Source organism: Pogona vitticeps, chromosome 3 (assembly GCF_051106095.1).
Source record: "Pogona vitticeps strain Pit_001003342236 chromosome 3, PviZW2.1, whole genome shotgun sequence".
NCBI classification, from domain to species: Eukaryota; Metazoa; Chordata; class Lepidosauria; order Squamata; family Agamidae; genus Pogona; species Pogona vitticeps.
Window position 1 is genome coordinate 218,043,650 of NC_135785.1, and position 19,679 is coordinate 218,063,328.

Sequence of the window (19,679 nt, forward strand, 5' to 3'; positions counted from 1 at the left end):
GAATTCCTTTCTGCCTTGGATAATTTCTGTCACATATTGCAGTGGTAACCAGTATATGCTGTTTATTTTTGTGGAACTTCCTTAAATGTGATTAGGGTTATGAGTTAAGTATTTGAATGTTCATTTAAAATTTCCCTACAGTTTTATGGAAAATCACTGGGGACTTCGGCCCGTCCGTAACCGAGCCCATGTGTTATGGCTTTTGTGTCTGAAATAAGTACCTCTAACATGGGTGAATTTTAGATACAGAGGCCCAGCTGAGATAGCGAGAGCATTATTTGCTTCCAAGATCTGGCCTGTGTGTTGACCCACTATATCTAGTGAGCTCAGTTTGGCAGCATGTACCTTATGAACTATCTGATTTCACTTCTACTGCCTTGTCATCACCTCTCTCCTTACCAGTGAGTCTTGTTCTGTTTATTTTGGCTTTTCACAGTTACTGTTTTTCTTTTGCTATATGCTGTTTTTGTTTATAATCTCACACGTTTCCTTCACACTTGTCTTCACCATGTAAACCCTTCATTCACTTATCTTGTATCTCATGGCATTGTTTTGTCATTCCTCCTTTTGCACACTAACCACTTCATCTTTCAATAAGCAAAGATTTGCAAAATTGTTGTCCAGTTTCTAAAAGGGGAAGAAGATGGGGGAAATTAGTGCGGTGTAATTATTAGTATGTACTGTATATTTTGTTAAAAACTCCAGATTCAATCTCCTGTGATTTTGTTCTCATTAATGTATTTTACCAAGAAAGGTACTTGATATACGTGATTCTTGCTTTCTAGCATCATTTTCTTCAAACCTGGAATTCAGCAATTGGTTCCTAAATGAAATGAAAAAGAAGCTTGTTCCATAGATGTATGCACAAGGCACACCACAAACCAAAGAAGGAAGGAAGGAAGGAAGGAAGGAAGGAAGGAAGGAAGGAAGGAAGGAAGGAAGGAAGGAAGGAAGGAAGGAAGGAAGGAAGGAAGGAAGGAAGGAAGGAAGGAAGGAAGGAAGGAAGGAAGGAAGGAAGGAAGGAAGAACCTGGCTGGTTTGGGGTTCATTTAATGACCCAATTCAGTGAGCTGATATTGTCAAAGCAAAACACTAAACTTTTTTCCTTTTACCGTTTCATTTGCTTTGGCTATCATGGGTGCCATCCTTAGAGGCAGCTGCCCTGGCTTCCCTGCCAGGAGCCTTCCATTTCTTCTAAACATGTGCCCGCTTATCAGCCAGGTGGCATGCACATGCTCAGAAGCAGCAGCCAGCTTCACTGCCAGGAGCCTGCTTCTGCTTCTCAGCATACACCTATGACAGAGGCAGAGGTGGAGGTGGCAGGAGCAGGTAGTGCCCAGGTACGAACCAGAAAAAATGAACCACAAACCAGTTTGCTTTTCTGAGGGTTCTTGGTGGTTCATGGTTAGCCACGAACTATGAACCATCATGAACCACTGGTTTTCTGGTCTGTGTGCATTTCTGCTGCTGAGCTCAAGGGGATCATACAGGAAAGCCTGCCTAATCCAGCACTGTGTTCCCTGCAGTGGACAGTCAAATGAGATTGGTTAATGAGAAGCCCACAAGCAGAATCTAGGTGCAACAGCACCTTTTCACTTGCGCTTCCAGACATTGTGATCAACAGACATACTGCCTCTGGCACAGGAACTAATATATAACCATGCTTTTTTTTAAGGAGCCATGCTTTTTTGCAGCCATTATAAACCATGAAATTTGTCCAGTATATATCAGTACCAATGGGAAATGTACCAATCAATAGTGCTTTTACCTCTCAACACTGTTAAAAATGTGTAATATAACCCTATAGCCACCTTACAGTTCATTTCTTTGCTGTTTCTTAGGTGTTCCAGAGTCTCCTCAAATTACTGGATTTACTTCACCAGTTATGGAAGGTGACAAAATGGAGCTGACATGCAAAACATCTGGCAGTAAGCCAGCTGCAGATATCAGATGGTTTAAGAATGACAAAGAGGTGAAAGGTATTGTTTGGAATTGTGTATTTCATTTATAAAGAAAATAATTGTGTCCAACATTCATACCATTTTCTTTGATTTGTAGAACTGTTACCATCTCATGCCTTGGCCTGAAAATGATCAATGAATGATCAAAAGAATTTCAATAAGCAAGTTCTAAGTATTCCTCATACTCCTACAATATAAATGATTTTTTTTCTGATGGAGAAAGAAGGCAACAATGTACTTCTCAGGGTTTCACACTTAGCTTTTGCAGCACAGTTCTCACACACACAAGTGTACACAAACATATATATTCTCTCTCTCTCTCTCTCTCTCACACACACACACACACACACACACACACACACACACACACACACAAACACACCACACACGCATAACCACTATGATTAAATGATGCATAGAACTAACTGACAACACTCACACCTCCCATGATCAGCAGATGAAATGATTAGGAATACACCAGTTTGTGAATGCTTCCTGCAGCCTTTATCCTTGCTTTTGCCACACTTTAAAGCACTGGTTCTTAACCTTAGGTTACTCAGGAGTTTTGGACTGCAACTCCCAGAAGCCTTCACCACCTGCTGTGCTGACTAGGGTTTCTGGGAGTTGCAGTTCAAAAGCATCTGAGTAACAAAGGTTACGAACCACTGCTTTAAAGCACTTGATCAGCTCACTAACTTCTGGTTAAGTGAGGCCACCAATTTACTCCCTTCAATTCCTTTCTAGTAGACGCAAACTGTGGATCTTCCCAGCTGGATCATTATTTGCTCCCTAACTGGTTCTGCTGAAACTACACTTTGTAGCAGAAAGTAGAGGAAAATGTAGATTGTAAAGTGTCTGCTTAAGAAAAGGCATGTTGGTTTTTTTCTTCCTCTTTTGTCATCATTATCACCACCACCACCACCATTATTTGCCTGCCCTTCTTATTGCCATGCCAATATTTAGACCTATTAGTGTTCATGTAAGCTTTGTGTAAGTTATTGCAGATAGTGAGACACTGAGGTTCATCTTGGTCATGTGCCTGGATGAATGCCTGATTGTGCAACAAAGACTAATAGGATTCTGGAAGAGATTAATAATTTTTTTAAAAAAGAATATAATGTTAAGACATGTCAACAGAATTCCGTTAAAACACCTCAAGCCATCTTAGGCCAAGACCTAAAACAATAAGAATGTCTTCACTTCCTTTCTAGGGTCAATTGATCTCATGTTATGTCTTCTGCTTTTCCTAACATGTCTTTTCCAGTGAATCTTCCCATTATAGTGTATGTTCAGGTTGTGATAGCCTCTGTTTAGTTATTTTAGCTTCTATGAAGAATTTAGGCCTTCTTTGATTTAGAACCCATTTATTTGTATTTCTGGTGGTCCATAAAGCTATCATCTAACACAACATTTCAAATGAATCAGGTTTTTTTGTTGTCCACTTTTCAGATCTGTACACAGTATGGATGATCTTGGCCTTGTTCTCCAGTGACATATCCTTATATTTCAATCGATTCTCCAGTTACTTCTTACAATGCAAGGCATATAAAATGTGCATGCTTATAATTAAGTAGTTCAGACACATCATCACATCATAGAATTGCAGAGCTCGAAGGGACTCCATTGATCATTGATTGTGGTGTAATTATTTCAGTAATTGTACAAACATGTTTAAAAGGGTCACATTGGCAATATTGTTTTCTGAACAATTGCAGTCAAAGTGGTGTTTTAGATGATCAACATTTTCAATTTCCTTCTCATTTTCTTCACATTCTGTCTGCTCCCAAAACTTGAATAATCATATTGCATTTCTCTTCTAAAGTTTAACATTCCGTTGTTGAGAAAGATACCAACTGTTTTTTTCCCTTTCCATTAGATTCTTGTTATGTCAAATTGTTTGGTTTTGGTTAGCCACTAAGTTTTTCTCCAAGTAAAATTATAGAAGTAATAAATCATTAATATTTGTTTAACATCAACAAACACTGAGTAATGCATAATACAGCCAAGACAAGCATTGTTGTTATTATGTGCTGTCAAGTCACCTCTGACTTAGGATGACCCTATGAATGGGAGATCCCCAACATGTCCTGTCCTCAACTGCCCTGCTCAGCTCTTGTAAACTCAAGTCTGTGACTTCCTTTAGGGAGTTCATTCATCTCATATTTGGTCTTCCTCTTTTTCTCCTGGCTTCAACCTTTCCCAGCATTATTATTTTTTCAAGAGAATCCTGCCTTCTCACGATGCGACCAAGTCATTTTTGCCTCGAGAGATAATTTGGGCTTGATTTGAGCTAGGAAGCACTTCCTCATTCTTCTGACAGCCCAGGGTACCTATAAAGGTCTCCTCCAGCATCATATTTCAAACAAATTATTATTTTTTCCCTGTCAGCTTTCTTTTACTGCCCAGTACTCACACCCATACATGGTGATCAGAAATACAAGAGTGTGAATGATTTTGGTCTCCGGTGACAGGTCCTTCCACTTGATGATCTTCTTTAACTCCTGCATTGCTGTCCTCCTGAGTCTTGAACAGCTAAAGGAATAAAATGAACCCTTGTCTGACACCTTTGCAAATAGGAAACCATTCTGTATGTCCATAGTCTGTCCTTAGGGTAGCTTCTTGTCCACAGTACAGGTTATACATCAGTACAGTCAAGTGCTGAGGTACACCCATTTCTTTCAGAACAACCCAGTTTCTCATGATCTACAGTCAGATGCTTCACTGTAGTTTATAAAGAAGGGGTTCCCAACCTTGGGTCACTGGATGTTCATGGATTAAAACTCTTAGGAGCCATCACCTGGCTATGCTGGCCAAGATTTCTGGGAGTTTGTAGTTCAAAAACCTTTGGGATCAAAGTTTGGGAACCACTGCTATAAAGCACAGACCTATCTTCTGAAATCATATGTGTCACTCCAATACCCAACATATATTTTCCAAATGATACTGAGTATTTCGTCCTTTTCAGAATCCAGCTTGAACTTCAGGCATTTATTGCTCCATATAAGGTAAAAAGCCTTTGTTGCAACACTTTGAGCTTCACTTTACTTATATGAAAAATTAAAGGCATGATCCTATAGATATTGCACTTAGAACCATAGACTCATAGAATAATTAAGTTGGAAGACCTATAAAGCTATCAAGTCCAGCCTCTTGCTCAATGCAAAAATCCAAATCAAAGCAGATTGAAAGATGTTGTCCAATTTTCTCTTGAATGCCTCCAGCATTGGAGTGCTCACCACCTCCCAAGCTAATTGGTTCCATTGTTATACTCTTCTAACAGTTAAGAAATTACTTCCTGATATTCAGCCTAAACCTGAGTTCCTCCAATTTCAGCCCATTATTACATGTCCTACACTCTGGGACTTCTTAGCATCTCCTTTCTTAGGGATTGGAATATTTGCAGTCTGTGTGCCATTGTTTTGTTTTCCATCTTCTTATTAGGATTTTGACAGTTTCAGTGTCTGTGGCTTGAAATTAGCTCTACAGGTATTGCACCTACCCCAAGTAATATATTTCTTCCTAGTGCTTTCAGAGCAGCTTTCACTTTACTTTCTAGAGCTACAGTTTTTTAAGATTCCACTTCAAAGGAGTTTGTCTTCTGTATAGATCTTTATTAAAATTCCTAGTATTTTTTTCCTGTTCAGATATTGTGCTTCCCTGTTGGTCATCCAGCATTCTTTATCTAGGCTATAATTTCCCTTTGATTTCTTGGCTCTACTAGAAGAAATCTCTTGTGTTTCCCCTTTTGTATTTTTCCTATATTTCTTTTCACTGACTGCTGTAGTTTTTGTTGTTGTTTAGTCGTTAAGTCATGTCCGACTCTTCGTGACCCCATGGACCAAAGCACGCCAGGCCCTCCTGTCTTCCACTGCTAGTAGCTTTGATGACACTGTCCAGCCGTCTTGTCTTATATCATTCCATTCTCCTCTTGCCTTCACACTTTCCCAACATCAGGGTCTTTTCCAGGTAGTCTTCTCTTCTCATGAGATGGCCAAAGTATTGGAGCCTCAGCTTCAGGATCTGTCCTTCCCGTGAGCACTTTGGGTTGATTGCCTTGAGAATGGATAGGTTTGTTCTCCTTGCAGTCCAGGGGACCCTCAAGAGACTCCTCCCACACCACAATTCAAAAGCATCAATTCTTCAGCGGTCAGCCTTCTTTATGGTGCAACTCTCACTTCCATACATCACTAGAGGAAAAACCATAGCTTTGACTATGCGGACCTTTGTCAGCAAGGTGATGTCTCTGCTTTTTAAGATGCTGTTGAGGTTTGTCATTGCTTTCCTCCCAAGAAGCAGGTGTCTTTAATTTTGTGGCTGCTGTCACCATCTTCAGTGATAATGGAGCCCAAGAAAGTAAAATCTGTCACTGCCTCCATATCTTCCCCTTCTATTTGACAGGAGGTGATGGGACCAGTGGCCATGATCTTAGTTTTTTGGATGTTGAGCTTCAGACCATTTTTTACACTCTCCTCTTGCACCCTTATTAAGAGGTTACTTAATTCCTCCTCACATTTTGCTTTCAGATTGGTATCATCTGCATATCTGAGGTTGTTGATATTTCTTCCGGCAATCTAAATTCTGCCTTGGTATTCCTCCAGTCCAGCATTCCACATGATGTATTCTGCATATAAATTAAATAAGCAGGGGGACAATATAGACCCTTGTCGTACTCCTTTCCCAAGTTTGAACCAATCAGTTCTCCATATCAGGTTCTAACTGTTGATTCCTGTCCCACATATAGATTTCTCAGGAGACAGATAAAGTGGTCAGGCACTCCCATTTCTTTAAGAACTTGCCATAGTTTGCTGTGGTCCACAGAGTCAAAGGCTTTTGCGTAGTCAATCAAGCAGAAGTAGATGTTTTTCTGGAACTCTCTAACTTTCTCCATAATCCAGCACATGTTAGCAATTTGGTCTCTAGTTCCTCTGCCCCTTCGAAATCCAGCTTGTACTTTTGGGAGTTCTCGGTCCACATACTGCTGAAGCCTACCTTTTAGGATTTTGAGCATAACGTTGCTAGCGTGTGAAATGAGTGCAATTGTACGGTACTTGAAGCGTTCTTTGGCACTGCCCTTCTTTGGGATTGGGATGTAGACTGATCTTTTCTAATCCTCTGGCCACTGCTGAGTTTTACAAACTTGCTGACATATTGAGTGTAGCACCTTAACAGCGTCATCTTTTAAGATTTTAAACAGTTCAACTGGAATGCCATCACCTCCACTGGCCTTGTTGTTAGCCACACTTTCTAAGGCCCACTTGACTTCACTCTCCAGGATGTGTGGCTCAAGGTCAGCAACTATACTATCTGGGTTGTCCAGAATATCCAAATCCTTCTGGCACAATTCCTCTGTGTATTCTTACCAGAAGGGGTTGTTTTATTATGTTTTAATGGAATTTTATTACCTTGCCCGACTTTACTTAACAACAATTATATGTATTTATTCTATTGATTTGGTTTTACTGGTCTTTGACCGTAATAAAGTATACTACTACTACTACTACTACTACTACTACTACTACTACTACTACTACACCTCTTCTTGATGTCTTTTGCTTCTGTTTGGTTTCTACCATTTTTGTCCTTTATCAGGCACTCTACTTTCTTGCATTTCCTTTTCTTTGGGATGTTTTTGTTGCTTCCTCCTGTACAGTGTTATGAGCCTCATCCGTAGTTCTTCCAGCACTCTGTCCACCAAATCTAGTTCCTTAAATCTGTCCTTGACTTCCACTGTGTATTCATAAGGGATTTGGTTTAGATTATACCTGACTAGTCCAGTGGTTTTTCCTTCTTTCTTTGGTTGAAGCTTGAATTTTGCTATAAGCCACTGATGATCAGAGCCACAATCAGCTCCAGGTCTTGTTTTTTCTGACTGTATAAAGCTTCTCCATCTTTGGCTGCAGAGAATATAATCTGATTTTGGTATTGCCCATCTGGTGTTGTCCTTGTGTACAGTCGCCTCTTGTGTTGTTGGAAAAGAGTATTTGTGATGACCAGCTTGTTCTCTTGACAAAACTCTATTAGCCTTTGCTCTGCTCCATTTTGAACTTCATGGCCAAACTTACCTGTTGTTCCTTTTATCTCTTGACTCCCTACTTTAGCATTCCAATCCCCTATAATGAGAAGAACACCTTTCTTTGATGTCAGTTCTAGAAGGTGTTGTAAGTCTTCATAGAATTGGTCAGTTCCAGCCTCTTCAGCATTGGTGCATAAACTTGGATTACTGTGATGTTGAAAGGTCTGGATTCGTATTGAAATCATTCTATCATTTTGAGATTGTATTCCAATGCAGCTTTTCCCACTCTTTTTTTGACTATGAGGGCTACTCCATTTCTTCTACAGGATTCTTGCCCACAGTAGTAGATATGATAATTGTCTGAATTGAATTCGCCCATTACTGTCCATTTTAGTTCACTGATGCTCAGGATGTCAATCTTTATTCTTGCCATCTCCTGTTTGACCACATCCAGCTTACCAAGGTTCATAGATCTTACATTCCCGGTTCCTATGCAGTATTTTTCTTTGCAACATTGGACTTTCCTTTCACTTCCAGGCACGTCTGCAGCAGAGCGTCCTTTCAGCTTTGGCCCAACCATTTCATTAGCTCTGGAACTATTTGTCCTTGTCTTCCGCTCTTCCTCAGTAGTATGTTGGACACCTTCTGACCTGAGGGGCTCACCTTCTAGCATCATATCTGTTGACTGTTTTAGTAGTTCTCCTTGTCTCTAGGTGACAGTCACTAAAACGTTGCATTCAAGTGACCCTATTTCTGTCACCTTTTACTTTTGTTTCTCATCTGTTCTTATGAAGCTTTTTCCATTATCCATTTAGATTTTTCTTCTCTTTTTACTACAGATATTGGTGTGTGGTTTTTTTTGTGTTTTTTTGCATTCTTCCCTATTAATATCTCTGGTTTCAATCCACAATTCTAGTTCAGATCAGTTGAGCTGATTAATTCAAATCTGTTCCTCATGTGGACTTTAAATTCATCAATAATCTTTAAATTATATTTAATTAATAAAATTCATAATTTATATAATAGTATACAGCATTTAAAATGGTTTCTTTTTTCTCAGAGTGCTCAAGGTTTTTCAGATTTCTTAAGAAACTGCCTTCATGATTGATTGATTGATTGTTCTTTTCTTCCTTGCTATTAGAAATTTTAATATCAGCAATAAGGAAAGATATTCATGAGAAACAGAAACATTAATTCCACCAGAATTTAAATGTAGCTGATTTCCTATATTCAAGTGAAGATGGAAATAAGAGACAGATATATGCCTTAGCCTGTAGCATGTTTGAGGGACATTCCAAGCAGAAGGAATAATCTTGTCATTTTCCATAAATAAGCAGGACTAAATTCAATACTAGCTTTCACACGATAGTCTCACTCTCACTGCAAGTGTAGGGGTGCAATTAATTTCCTTTATTTTAACTACTCAGGTAAAAATCATATATTGCCAGTTGAAAATAGGCATCCTGAATATAGTAGTAGGTATGAGAGGGGGAGTGATACTTGCTGTGGGAGACATTGCACAGTTAAAGCTTGTGCAAAGGTGTGGAAGGATTCATGGCAGCATGGGTCCCTTGAAGAATCAAGTCTGTCAACACTCTGAACAGGAAAATAAGCTGACCTACAGCAAGCTGAACATAATTCCTAATCAGAAAGTACGATTCTGATTGTTCTTTGATAAAACGTGTGCCCCTTTAGGTTATGCAGTAAACTCAGAATCTAATTTAAAATGTTATCAGTGAGAAAGTGCTAAGAAACTCTTTAACAATGCAAATCTATAGATGTCTACATAGAAGCCAGTCTCATCAGCCAAAATCCTTTAGTTGTTCCTGCATGTATAATTCAAAGGGTGTAACTTTGGAGGTGAATTGCCTCTAGTTAAGAAATCACTGTAGACACTATTGCTTAATTATGGATCTCTGCATTACTCTCCGGTAAAATTATGTGAGGGGGTCGCCTTGAGTGCCCCCAGCAGGCCCCACCCCAGAAACCCAAGGAAGCTTGGGAGAGACCAGGTCTCCTGGCCGTCTAACCAGCAGGGATGCATTGCCACAGGAAAAAGAAGGGCCACTGCCTGACATGGGACAGTTAGAGGAGGGTACGATGGTGGGTATATGAGGGCAAGAGTTGTGTGGCACATGGTCGTCATCAACCACATCAGAGAGAGAGAATACATGGGAAGAGACAGCACTGAGACCCCATCTTCTGCATCCCCATAGAATTGCAAGCAAGAATAGAGGAAAAGGGAGCCACTTCTTCCCACCCAGCCCATTTGGCTATGGAAGGGGTTAGGGACCTGAGGAACTAGCAACACAGCCCGTAGTAGATCCAACTTCATGACAGCCTTGGCATTCTCACTACTTGACAGGAGCTACAGAGCCTACTCCAACCCAAATTTGGTGCTGGATACTCAAGCAGCAACAAGGCGCAGCAAAGGAGGTTATGGGAGGAGGAGCACTATGGAACTGGTCCCCCTCACCTCCTTTTACCAGCCTTCCCTTTTGACCACCTTCCTCCCCCACCTATTCCCCTCTTCCCTCCCCTTGATCCTGCCAGCAAGCATTCATCAGTAGAGTCGTTTTGCTAACTCTGCAAACCATCTACAGCTGTACAAAGCATCTACAGCCAGGTTTTCTCACAACTACAATATGCATTTATTTATAAAGTGGACAAGACAGGCCTTAGAAATCTGTAAAATTCTGACAAACTGAATGGATTCACTCACTGGTTAATCACACTTTCCATGATATCTGATTAACATTATTCATTATAGTTCTAAGTGCTTGTGCTAGATTTCAACCTCACTATTAGAGCCATGCTTATTTTGTGTTTGTTATTTACAGAGTAACATATTTTGTAATTATCTTACTGAAAATATTCTATTCCAGTCCACTTTATGTTCCATCAATATGCATTGTGTGGATCCAGACCTTCCTTTTGTCTTCATGCACATCAGGAAGTAGATATCCTTTTAGTTTTAATTCTGTTCCTTCACTAGTGACAGCATTATTCCTATTTATCTGTTAGTTCTTCACCAATAGTTTGTAGAGTGCCTGCCTCATCCTCATAGTCTCATCTTCAAGCATTATGATTTGTTTCATTTTACATTATCTCATCCTTGGCTTTATGAAGTATAAATATTCAGAATTACTTCATCATTGTCTTCTCCTGTGCCTTAGTAGCAATGGTTAGCTTGAGTATTACTGAAAGATTCCCTATGGAATCCTTTGCCAATATCATCTTTCAATATATCTGTTCAACCTAGATTTTTTTTGGGGGGGGGGGGAGGAAGAGGGAACACTAGAAATTGTTGCAAATATTTCAAAAATTGGAAATATTTCAGATTAAAATCATTTTGTGCTTTATAGATTACAATAAAGCATTTGGCCATTTAGATTGTGAAAAATTGTGGATTTTAGCAAGCAAAGTGGCTGTTCCACAACATTTTATTGTTTTGAGATGTAACCTGAACTCTGGACAGAACATACCATTATAACAGAATATGAAGAAACAATGCTTCAATCATCAGTCAAAACATAGACTGCAAATGAGAAATCCAAAGAAGGTGGATACTTAGAAGGGCAGCTAAGAAGGAACTAAAAAGTTCCTTAAGTGTAGGGATGTGTCACAGGAGACCAAGACCAAAATTATCTGTACTGTGATATTCCTGATTACTGTGTTGCAGATGTGAAATATGGTCAGTAAAGAAAGCTAGGAAGAAGAAAAGTCAGTTTATTAAAATGTGATGTTGGAAAAGAGCTTTGCAAAAACAAGGGGCCACTAGACATACAAATAAATAAGTTCTAGGACAAATTACCATGAACTCTCTATTTAAGGAAAAATGATGAGATTTCATACTTTGGACGTATAAGGAAAAGGCAAAATTCAGTGGAAAAGGCAATAATTTTGGAAAAATGGAGGGCAGTAAGACAAGAAGATGAAATAACATGACAGACTGACTGAAGTATGAAAACCACAGCCTTTTATTTACAAGACATGAGTAGGGCTGTTGATAAGACTTTTTGGAGGTTAACAGGTAGGCCAAATTATAATATGCTATAAGAAAAGAATAAGATACTAAATGGTTCTAAGAATGAAACGACTAAACAGAAGTAATTTATGACCACATGCTGTACTCGTTAAAACATTTTATCAGTTATATGACTTATGCCACAGGCATTACATCACCAAAACATGTGCTAAACTGAGCTAAATATGTGAAAATGGCTTTTTGTTCCTTTGCAATTTCCACTGCCATTGTACTAATACTCAAATTTAATTCCCATAAGCCACATAAAAGATTTTGTGGAATAAAAGTTCAGTTCCCAGGATGTTGTCCTTTTATAGCAGTTCAATGTGCTAACTCATGCCTTCCATTTCTCTCATGGGCCATTTCTAACAGGATGCTACCAATCCTTTGCCACCTATACAGATAGCTTGTAGAAGATTGCTTCACTATGCTTGACAATATAAAATACAATGTGCTTTTTCTTCAGAGTGGACCATGGCCAATTTTACATTGTGACTGGCCCAAGGTTATCCAGCTAGTGTCATGTTTATGTAGACATTTAAACCTAGGTCTCCCACATCACAGCTGAACAATTTAAACACTAGCTATCCAAGAAGTGATGCAACCTTAGGCAGTTGTCCCATTATATTCACATATAAAATGTTTAAACATGTCTATTTTCAGTGAAATACTTGAAAAAGCTCTGTCTCTCAAAGAAGTGTGTAGTATCCAAGGATGTGTGACCAAACATATGTACAACCAGACACTTACAGTACATGTTATGGTTATTGCCTTTTTCAGGTGCACAGAGCAATATATGTCCAGTAGCTGCAGTGACTATTATCTAGACCAAAGATGATCCTTCCTCATTAGCTATGCTATCTGGTTGCACTTCAGCAACATCTTTGGTCAAGCCACAGAACCATGCTTAAGTTCAAAAACTAAGGTACCTTATTTTTCGCACCATAAGATGCACTTTTCCCCCACAAAACAGGGGGGTGGAAAGTCTTATAGAGCGAAGAAAATAGATTATATTTTCCTGTTTTCTTCTCCTAAAAAACTGGTGCGTCTTATGGAAAGGTGCGTCTTATGGAGCGAAAAATATGGTATGTAAGACCTCTTCTAGACAAGCATATATGCTGAACATATTGACTGCCAGCTATAATTAACAAATATGTGTACATATTCCCTACACTTTTACCATTCTCTTTCATACACCTACATACTCAGAGGAGACATGCTGAAATGTGTGCTTTTTACAGAAGTATTACATAGGTTATGTTCCTCTGATAAGGACCTAGTGAAATATATGCAAAGCCACTTTTTGCTTCATTTGATTAAAATACAGAGAACATGTGCAGTTTCACTAGAATACTGTACCCCTATGCTGACCAAAAAACACATTAAGGCTGCTATTCAAGGGAATACTGGTAATCAAAAATCAATTGGCAATAAATATGTCTGTGTAAAGAAAATAACATATTACATTACATCTTGAATTCCTCTAGCCAACATTCTTATATCCCATATCCAGAGAGTCATGTATCTTAGAGAAGCAGAAGTGAAGTATTAGTACATAGGCGCTGCCTCATTCATTTTATTTAAGCAGAAGCTCCACATGTGCATCACTCTGTGTAGGAGGAATAGTGAATCTGTTGAAACAATTGAATCTTTGGTGCTCTTCCATCAAAGCTTTAAGGCTTGCATTGCCACAACAAGTCACTGAATTAGGGTAAGTGTTTGATGAAGCATGTTGTTTTCAAGATTATGCACTTCAGCTCTGGGAATAAAGGACATGACACCACAATTAATTCAGGTCCAAGAGACACAGAATCAATTTTAAAGTAGTTGAAAAGTCCATGGGGTCTATCTGTAAACAAAGATTATAATATGATATGTACTTATACCTTAAGTATATATTGTTTTAGTACCCACAACAGAGCTGTTCAGAAAATGGAATCTGATGTTTACAATGGCCCCAAGACCGTTTTTCTTTTGTTTCTTTTTTTCCTACATCACATTGTTTCCCAATGCTCTCCAGAAAAGTGTGTTGTTGTTGTTTTGGTAAAATAAAATACAGGTAGTTGCAGTTTGCAGCAAATCACTAAAACTAAAGAAGAACCTCAATAAGTCTAATTACAGTACAAGCTTTTTTTTTTTTTTTGGTCATGTAATGAGAAGAGGAAACCTTCAAATACCATCCTGTTCCCAGACAGTTCCTCAGCACTTCCGTCCCTTGTGCCTTTTGCTATTCAAGGGCCATGCAGTGCCCATGATTCCAAAAGCACAAGTGGGTGCAAAGTAAATTGACAGCAGCATCCGCACATGCCAAACCAATATGGATAGAAGCAATTCAGGGATTGGATCATTTTAAAAAGCCCATGCCGGCAAGGTTGAAAAAAAAATCAATTGGTTGGCCAAACGAATTGATTTTACCTGTGTGTCATGTGAATGGAAATTTATGAAACTATTTAAATAATGACACAATTAATATAATAATGGTTCTTTTGGTCCATGTGATTATGCCCTGAGATGATAGATTTTGACACTGAAGAGCAGTAGTTAAATGACAATGTTCATAGTATTCTTCTAGACACACTGCTACCAATCAAAAGGTATTGTGCAACTATTTGATATTTCCCTTCTGAGTAGTTTTCTACAGAAAAAAGAAGGTGGAAGAACTGTTTTGTAAACATAACACTATTAATGATGAAAGTCAGTTCATCTGGACCATTTCTTCTCCCTGTAAAATTTCAAGAAAGACAATTGCAGAATAAAAAGTCAATCTGGAAGCATCCAAACTGCACTGCTACACCTCTTGTCCAATTCAATAAACTAGACTTTGGGGTACAGTATTTGTATTTGTATATGAATATCCCCACACAGGTTGTGATACCAAGGGTCCAGCTCCATGGGGCCGGATGGCCCACTCAGCAATCCACCGCTGCTGCGGACGCCACGATTCTTCCAATGGCTCTGCAGATAGCAATCTGTGAGCCACTCTTCAACCTTGCAGCGAGGCTTGTCCTTCCACCTCCTGCCAGGAGTGGCTAGCCGATCATGATCTGTGAGGCCATTGGAAGAATTGTTGCGTCTGTGGCAGCGGCAGATCAGTGAGTAGACCGTCCGGCCCCAAGTTCCTTTTTAAAAGTAAATAGTTCCAGTTCCAGTTCCTATCACCAATATTTAGTTTTTCTTTTAGTGTCCTTTCTAACAAAGCAAAAAGCTAATGCTCTGCTATTTTTAAAATAGATATCTCTAGAATTTGAATCCTCCATGCAGAGCTTACTCTTGTTATTTAAAAAAATGTAATGCATTAACTTTTAGATGTTACTTTAAAATTGACAGTATATTAACATTCATGTAGTTGGCTGGATAATTCGGTGAGTTAGGTATCTGGATATGGAATCAGAGGTTGAGAGTTCAATTCCTGTCTGTGCCTCCTGGAAGAAAACCCACCCTATGTAGCCTTGGGCAAGCTGCACAGTCCCTGGATGCCCCCAGAAGAAGGGAATGGTAACCCACCTCTGAGTATTCTCTACCTAGAAAAGCCTGAAAAGGGTTGCCATGAGTCAAAATTGACTTGACAGCACATCATTATCATCATTCATGTAACTTAAGGGGATCATACTTGTAATGTGTTAACAGTCATGTTTCGTTTTTAATTGTCATTTAAGGAACTTTTAAAAATAGAACAATGACCCTAGAAAAAAAGTTTGAAATAACTGGCACGTGTTACTTATACTGAAATTGTGCACTATTATTGGAAACCTAACAGCATTATGCCCTTGTCCCCCAAAGGTAATGTGATACCGCCAGTAATGTTGCTTATAATATGCTGCTTCTGAGCTCTCCCTACAGGCTGCTAACCTGTGGTACACAACACACTGTCCTCCCATCTGCTCTACTGTTGCTCTCTTAGTATGCACACCTCATTGTTTGGATTTAGCAGCATAATTTTTCACAGGGACAAGATGTGACAAAAGAAATTCTGGAGATCAGCTCTCCGCCGCATTTCTGTCGCGTAGGAAGTAAAATTCACCAGTGACTAAACTTACAGCACTCATTATTGTCCTTCTTGTGTATTTCCCCAGAATGCCTGTTGGAAGGAAGCTATCAATGATTTTCATGCCTCTGCTCTCAAAATGTAGTTCCATATTCACAAATAAGTAGGCCACCATTCCTTAGCTCTAAATTGAGTTTTAGACGTTGAGGAGCTATTCTTCCTCAATGCTAAACAAAATGGAGCTTAGCTGAACAGGACAGTGAATATGTTAAGTAGGTAACAATGTTCCTTTCCCATCACACTTCAATGCTATCATCTATTTTGAAAACCTTTTTTGTAACAAATGCTGAGCAAAAACAGTTAGCTTGTTATTAGACATTTTTATATGGTTTATTAAAATATTTTAGACTTCTGATTCCTTTTCAATATATTGTTTTCAGGACTAAGCATTCAGAAATGAGTAGATAAAAGAAATCCTAATCAGATGATTTAAGGGAAAAGGGAAGAATGAGAATGAGTGAGGGAGAGAAAGAGAGATTCTGTTTCTTTAATGGGCTTCAGGAGGAGACTATTTGGATTGTAATCTAGTTATATCAGAGATAATGAGGAGCAGAATCTCACTCTGACAGTTCTGCCTTTTGGTTGATATTGAAATTGCTTTTCCCATCTGTGTCTATGTACATTTTGGAATGACGGCATTGGTAGTTTTGTAAGACAAATAATGTAATGCCTGGAAATAGAACTTTGTTTGCTTTGAAAGAGTGAGCAAACATTATGAAAGGTGCTTTTCTCATTTGCTATTCAAATGGTTTCATGTACTATAGCCTTCTTTTGCCTTTTATTGCCCAAACCATGGTGCTAAACTATAGCAAACTTTATTTATTTTTTTTGCAGATGTTAAATATGTAAAAGAAGAAGATGCAAATCGGAAAACATTTACCGTCAGCAGCACAATGAATTTCAAAGCAGATCGTAGTGATGACGGTGCAGTTGTAAGTTGCAGGGTAGATCATGAGTCCTTGCACTCCAAACCCCAGATAGCAAAGCAAGTTCTAGAAATACATTGTAAGTATTAAGTATTTGTGCTATTCGTATTCTACTGTTACTCAGAGAGATAGTTTATTGATTTCACAGGCCTGTACCCAATGATGCCATTGCACTAGTACAACACCCACAGTATTAGCAGCTGTACTGTGCCTACCAACCCAAAATCAAGAGATGAGACATGTTAATGGCTACTACTGAAAACATTTAGCTTAACCATCCCCTTCGCTTGCAGAGATGCCTACCATAGTGCAGAAACAGAACAGAAGCAGATTCCTTCCCAGACTCCTCCTCTGCCTTGCTGAGATAGCTCTCAAAAGTTCAGTGTACTCACAGCTGTATCCCAACTGGTCATCACAACATAGGGGGACGGGTTTGAGGGATATCTCCAACAGACGGGAAGTTGTGAAAGCTGTATTCTGTGGTATTTCTGCAAAGGAATTATCAGAGATTAAAATAATGAGAAATGAGAAAGTAAGCCACTTGGAATCAGAAACAACTTCCATAATGGAGACTATAAGGAGAGTGGGTTGCAAAAATTACGGTCAATCTTAGATAGAAAACAGACAATTAAATGCAGTAGATATAAGTAGAACTATGATAGGAATGTTACACCTTTAACAAAGGTACTATGAATTTTGATGGGGAGGGCTCCAAGCCTTTGGCAAGTAGGTTAAAAACTATGAAGAGAAAAACTAGGATTTCTGCTATAATAAATAAGAATGGTGAAAGTTGTTGAGATCCACCCAAGATACTCGAAGCTTTTACAGGTTTTTATGCGTGCTTATATTCTTATTCTTGTTCAATTTCTGGTGATATTGATCAACAACAGGCACCCACTGTGATGAAATTCTTAGATGAGGAAAGCAGGAAGAATATCATATTAGAAGAAATTAAGGAAGTAATTAAAAATATCAAACCTAAAAGACCCTTGGGCCAGATGGATATACTGGTACCTTTTATAAACATTTCAGGGAAATCTTGGTATCTAGATGGTTATGCTGGAGGGGGTCCAGCTCCCAAAGACATGGACTCACTCCAGAGTGATGGTATTATTAAAGCCACAGAAGAACCCCTTGTCAGTGGATTCGTATAGGCCTATTTCACATCTCAATACAAGTTAGAAATTATTCGCATCAGTACTAGCAATATGCCTTAAGCACTATCTTGTAAAAATGATACATGCAGATCAGTTTGGCTTTAGTTTGAAGAAATATATTGCAGATTCAATCAGGAGATTATTTGGAGTAATGAATTATATCAAGAAAAACCACTCCCACTAGCATCAGTGGCTCTGGATTTCTATGAGGCCTTTGATTGTGCCAGCTGGAAATTTCTACTTAATTCTTTGGAATTTTTAAAATTTTCCCCTGAATTTACATCAGTATTACATTCATTTTATTACCCTATGCACTTTAGGCTCTGGATGAATGACCAGGACTCTAAAGAGTTTCAGCTTTGGAGAGGAACTAAACAAGGGTGCCCCCTTTCACCCCTGCTAGTCACTCTGGTGATAGAATTTTTATCTTCACATATAAGGGAAAATGAGAACTTTTAGGGGATACGTATTAGGAATTTAACTTGTATCATCAGCTTATATGTTGATGGTGTGATATTGATGTTAAGGAATTCTCTAGGAGCAATCCTTATATATTAAAGGAATTAGAGGAATTATCTGAGACTGTGGGGCTCCTAGTGAATTTTAGGAAATCATATTTTATGTGCTTCGCTATAACACCTCAGTACAAATTTGAATATGTAACAAGTTAAAAGTCCCACTCACAAATAAAGGCTTTAAGTATTTAGGAGTCATCATAACTAAAAATCCCACCAAGCTTCTTCAATCCAACTACCGTATATGGAAAACATCCAAAGCAGTTACGGAAAAACTGGAGAAATATAAGCTATTACTGTATTACCAAGCCAGACTGCTTTGGTTAAGATGATGAGTTTACTGTGATTCACCTGTCTTTTTTATGTCCTGCTTTTAAAAATTCAGGATACCACATTTAAAATGTGGTGGAAAGGCATTGAAATATATATCCTTAAGGGGATATAGCCTAGGATAGACAAATCCTTCTGTTACCATCTGATCAGTAAAGGGGCCTAGGGCATTTTGTTACTTCACACTTTTTAGGAAGCCTATTGACCTCATGATGTGATGTAGCTAGACATAAGATCTGACCAAACCCCTGGGCTTCAAACAGAAAAGGAATGAGGGGGAAGTATTTGAGCTAAAAAAAACTTTATGTGAAAAGGCAGTTTAAAAATCAGCTTTGAAATGTTAATATTTCAATGTTATCTTGCAATGCCATGTTATCTTTCAATGCCATTGTGGTAACAAAGAAACGAGAAGCTCCTACTAGTACCCCTAGTACCAATGTGCTGTCAACCAGGTCTCTCATGTATGATGATGTATTTAACTCCTAAAATGTTTGTAAAGATCAGCCTTGTTAGGTTAACAGTGTTCTACATCAATCAACAACCTAGGGATTTTTGGAGGGTCCATTTCAGACACAGGGGCATATCATGGCTAACTTTGTGTCAAACAAGTAATTTTATTAGACAAGCTGACATCATGAAGCAACCACGAGGTGACTCACCCCCTTTGAAGATCTTTCCCTTCTGTAGCTGAAATAAATACTTTAT

General features: G+C 38.7%; 1 protein-coding gene across 6 annotated transcripts in view; it reads left to right on the top strand.

The window, feature by feature from the left end:
• The window catches only part of CADM2 (cell adhesion molecule 2), a 501,666-nt gene that overhangs the window by 359,160 nt on the left and 122,827 nt on the right, over window positions 1–19,679 (top strand). For all 6 annotated transcript variants that reach the window (XM_072994016.2, XM_072994018.2, XM_072994017.2 and 3 more), the window contains 2 exons: window positions 1,842–1,979; window positions 16,881–17,051. In XM_072994016.2, coding sequence (XP_072850117.1) covers window positions 1,842–1,979; window positions 16,881–17,051 — 309 coding nt within the window. The remainder of the gene's footprint in view (window positions 1–1,841; window positions 1,980–16,880; window positions 17,052–19,679) is intronic.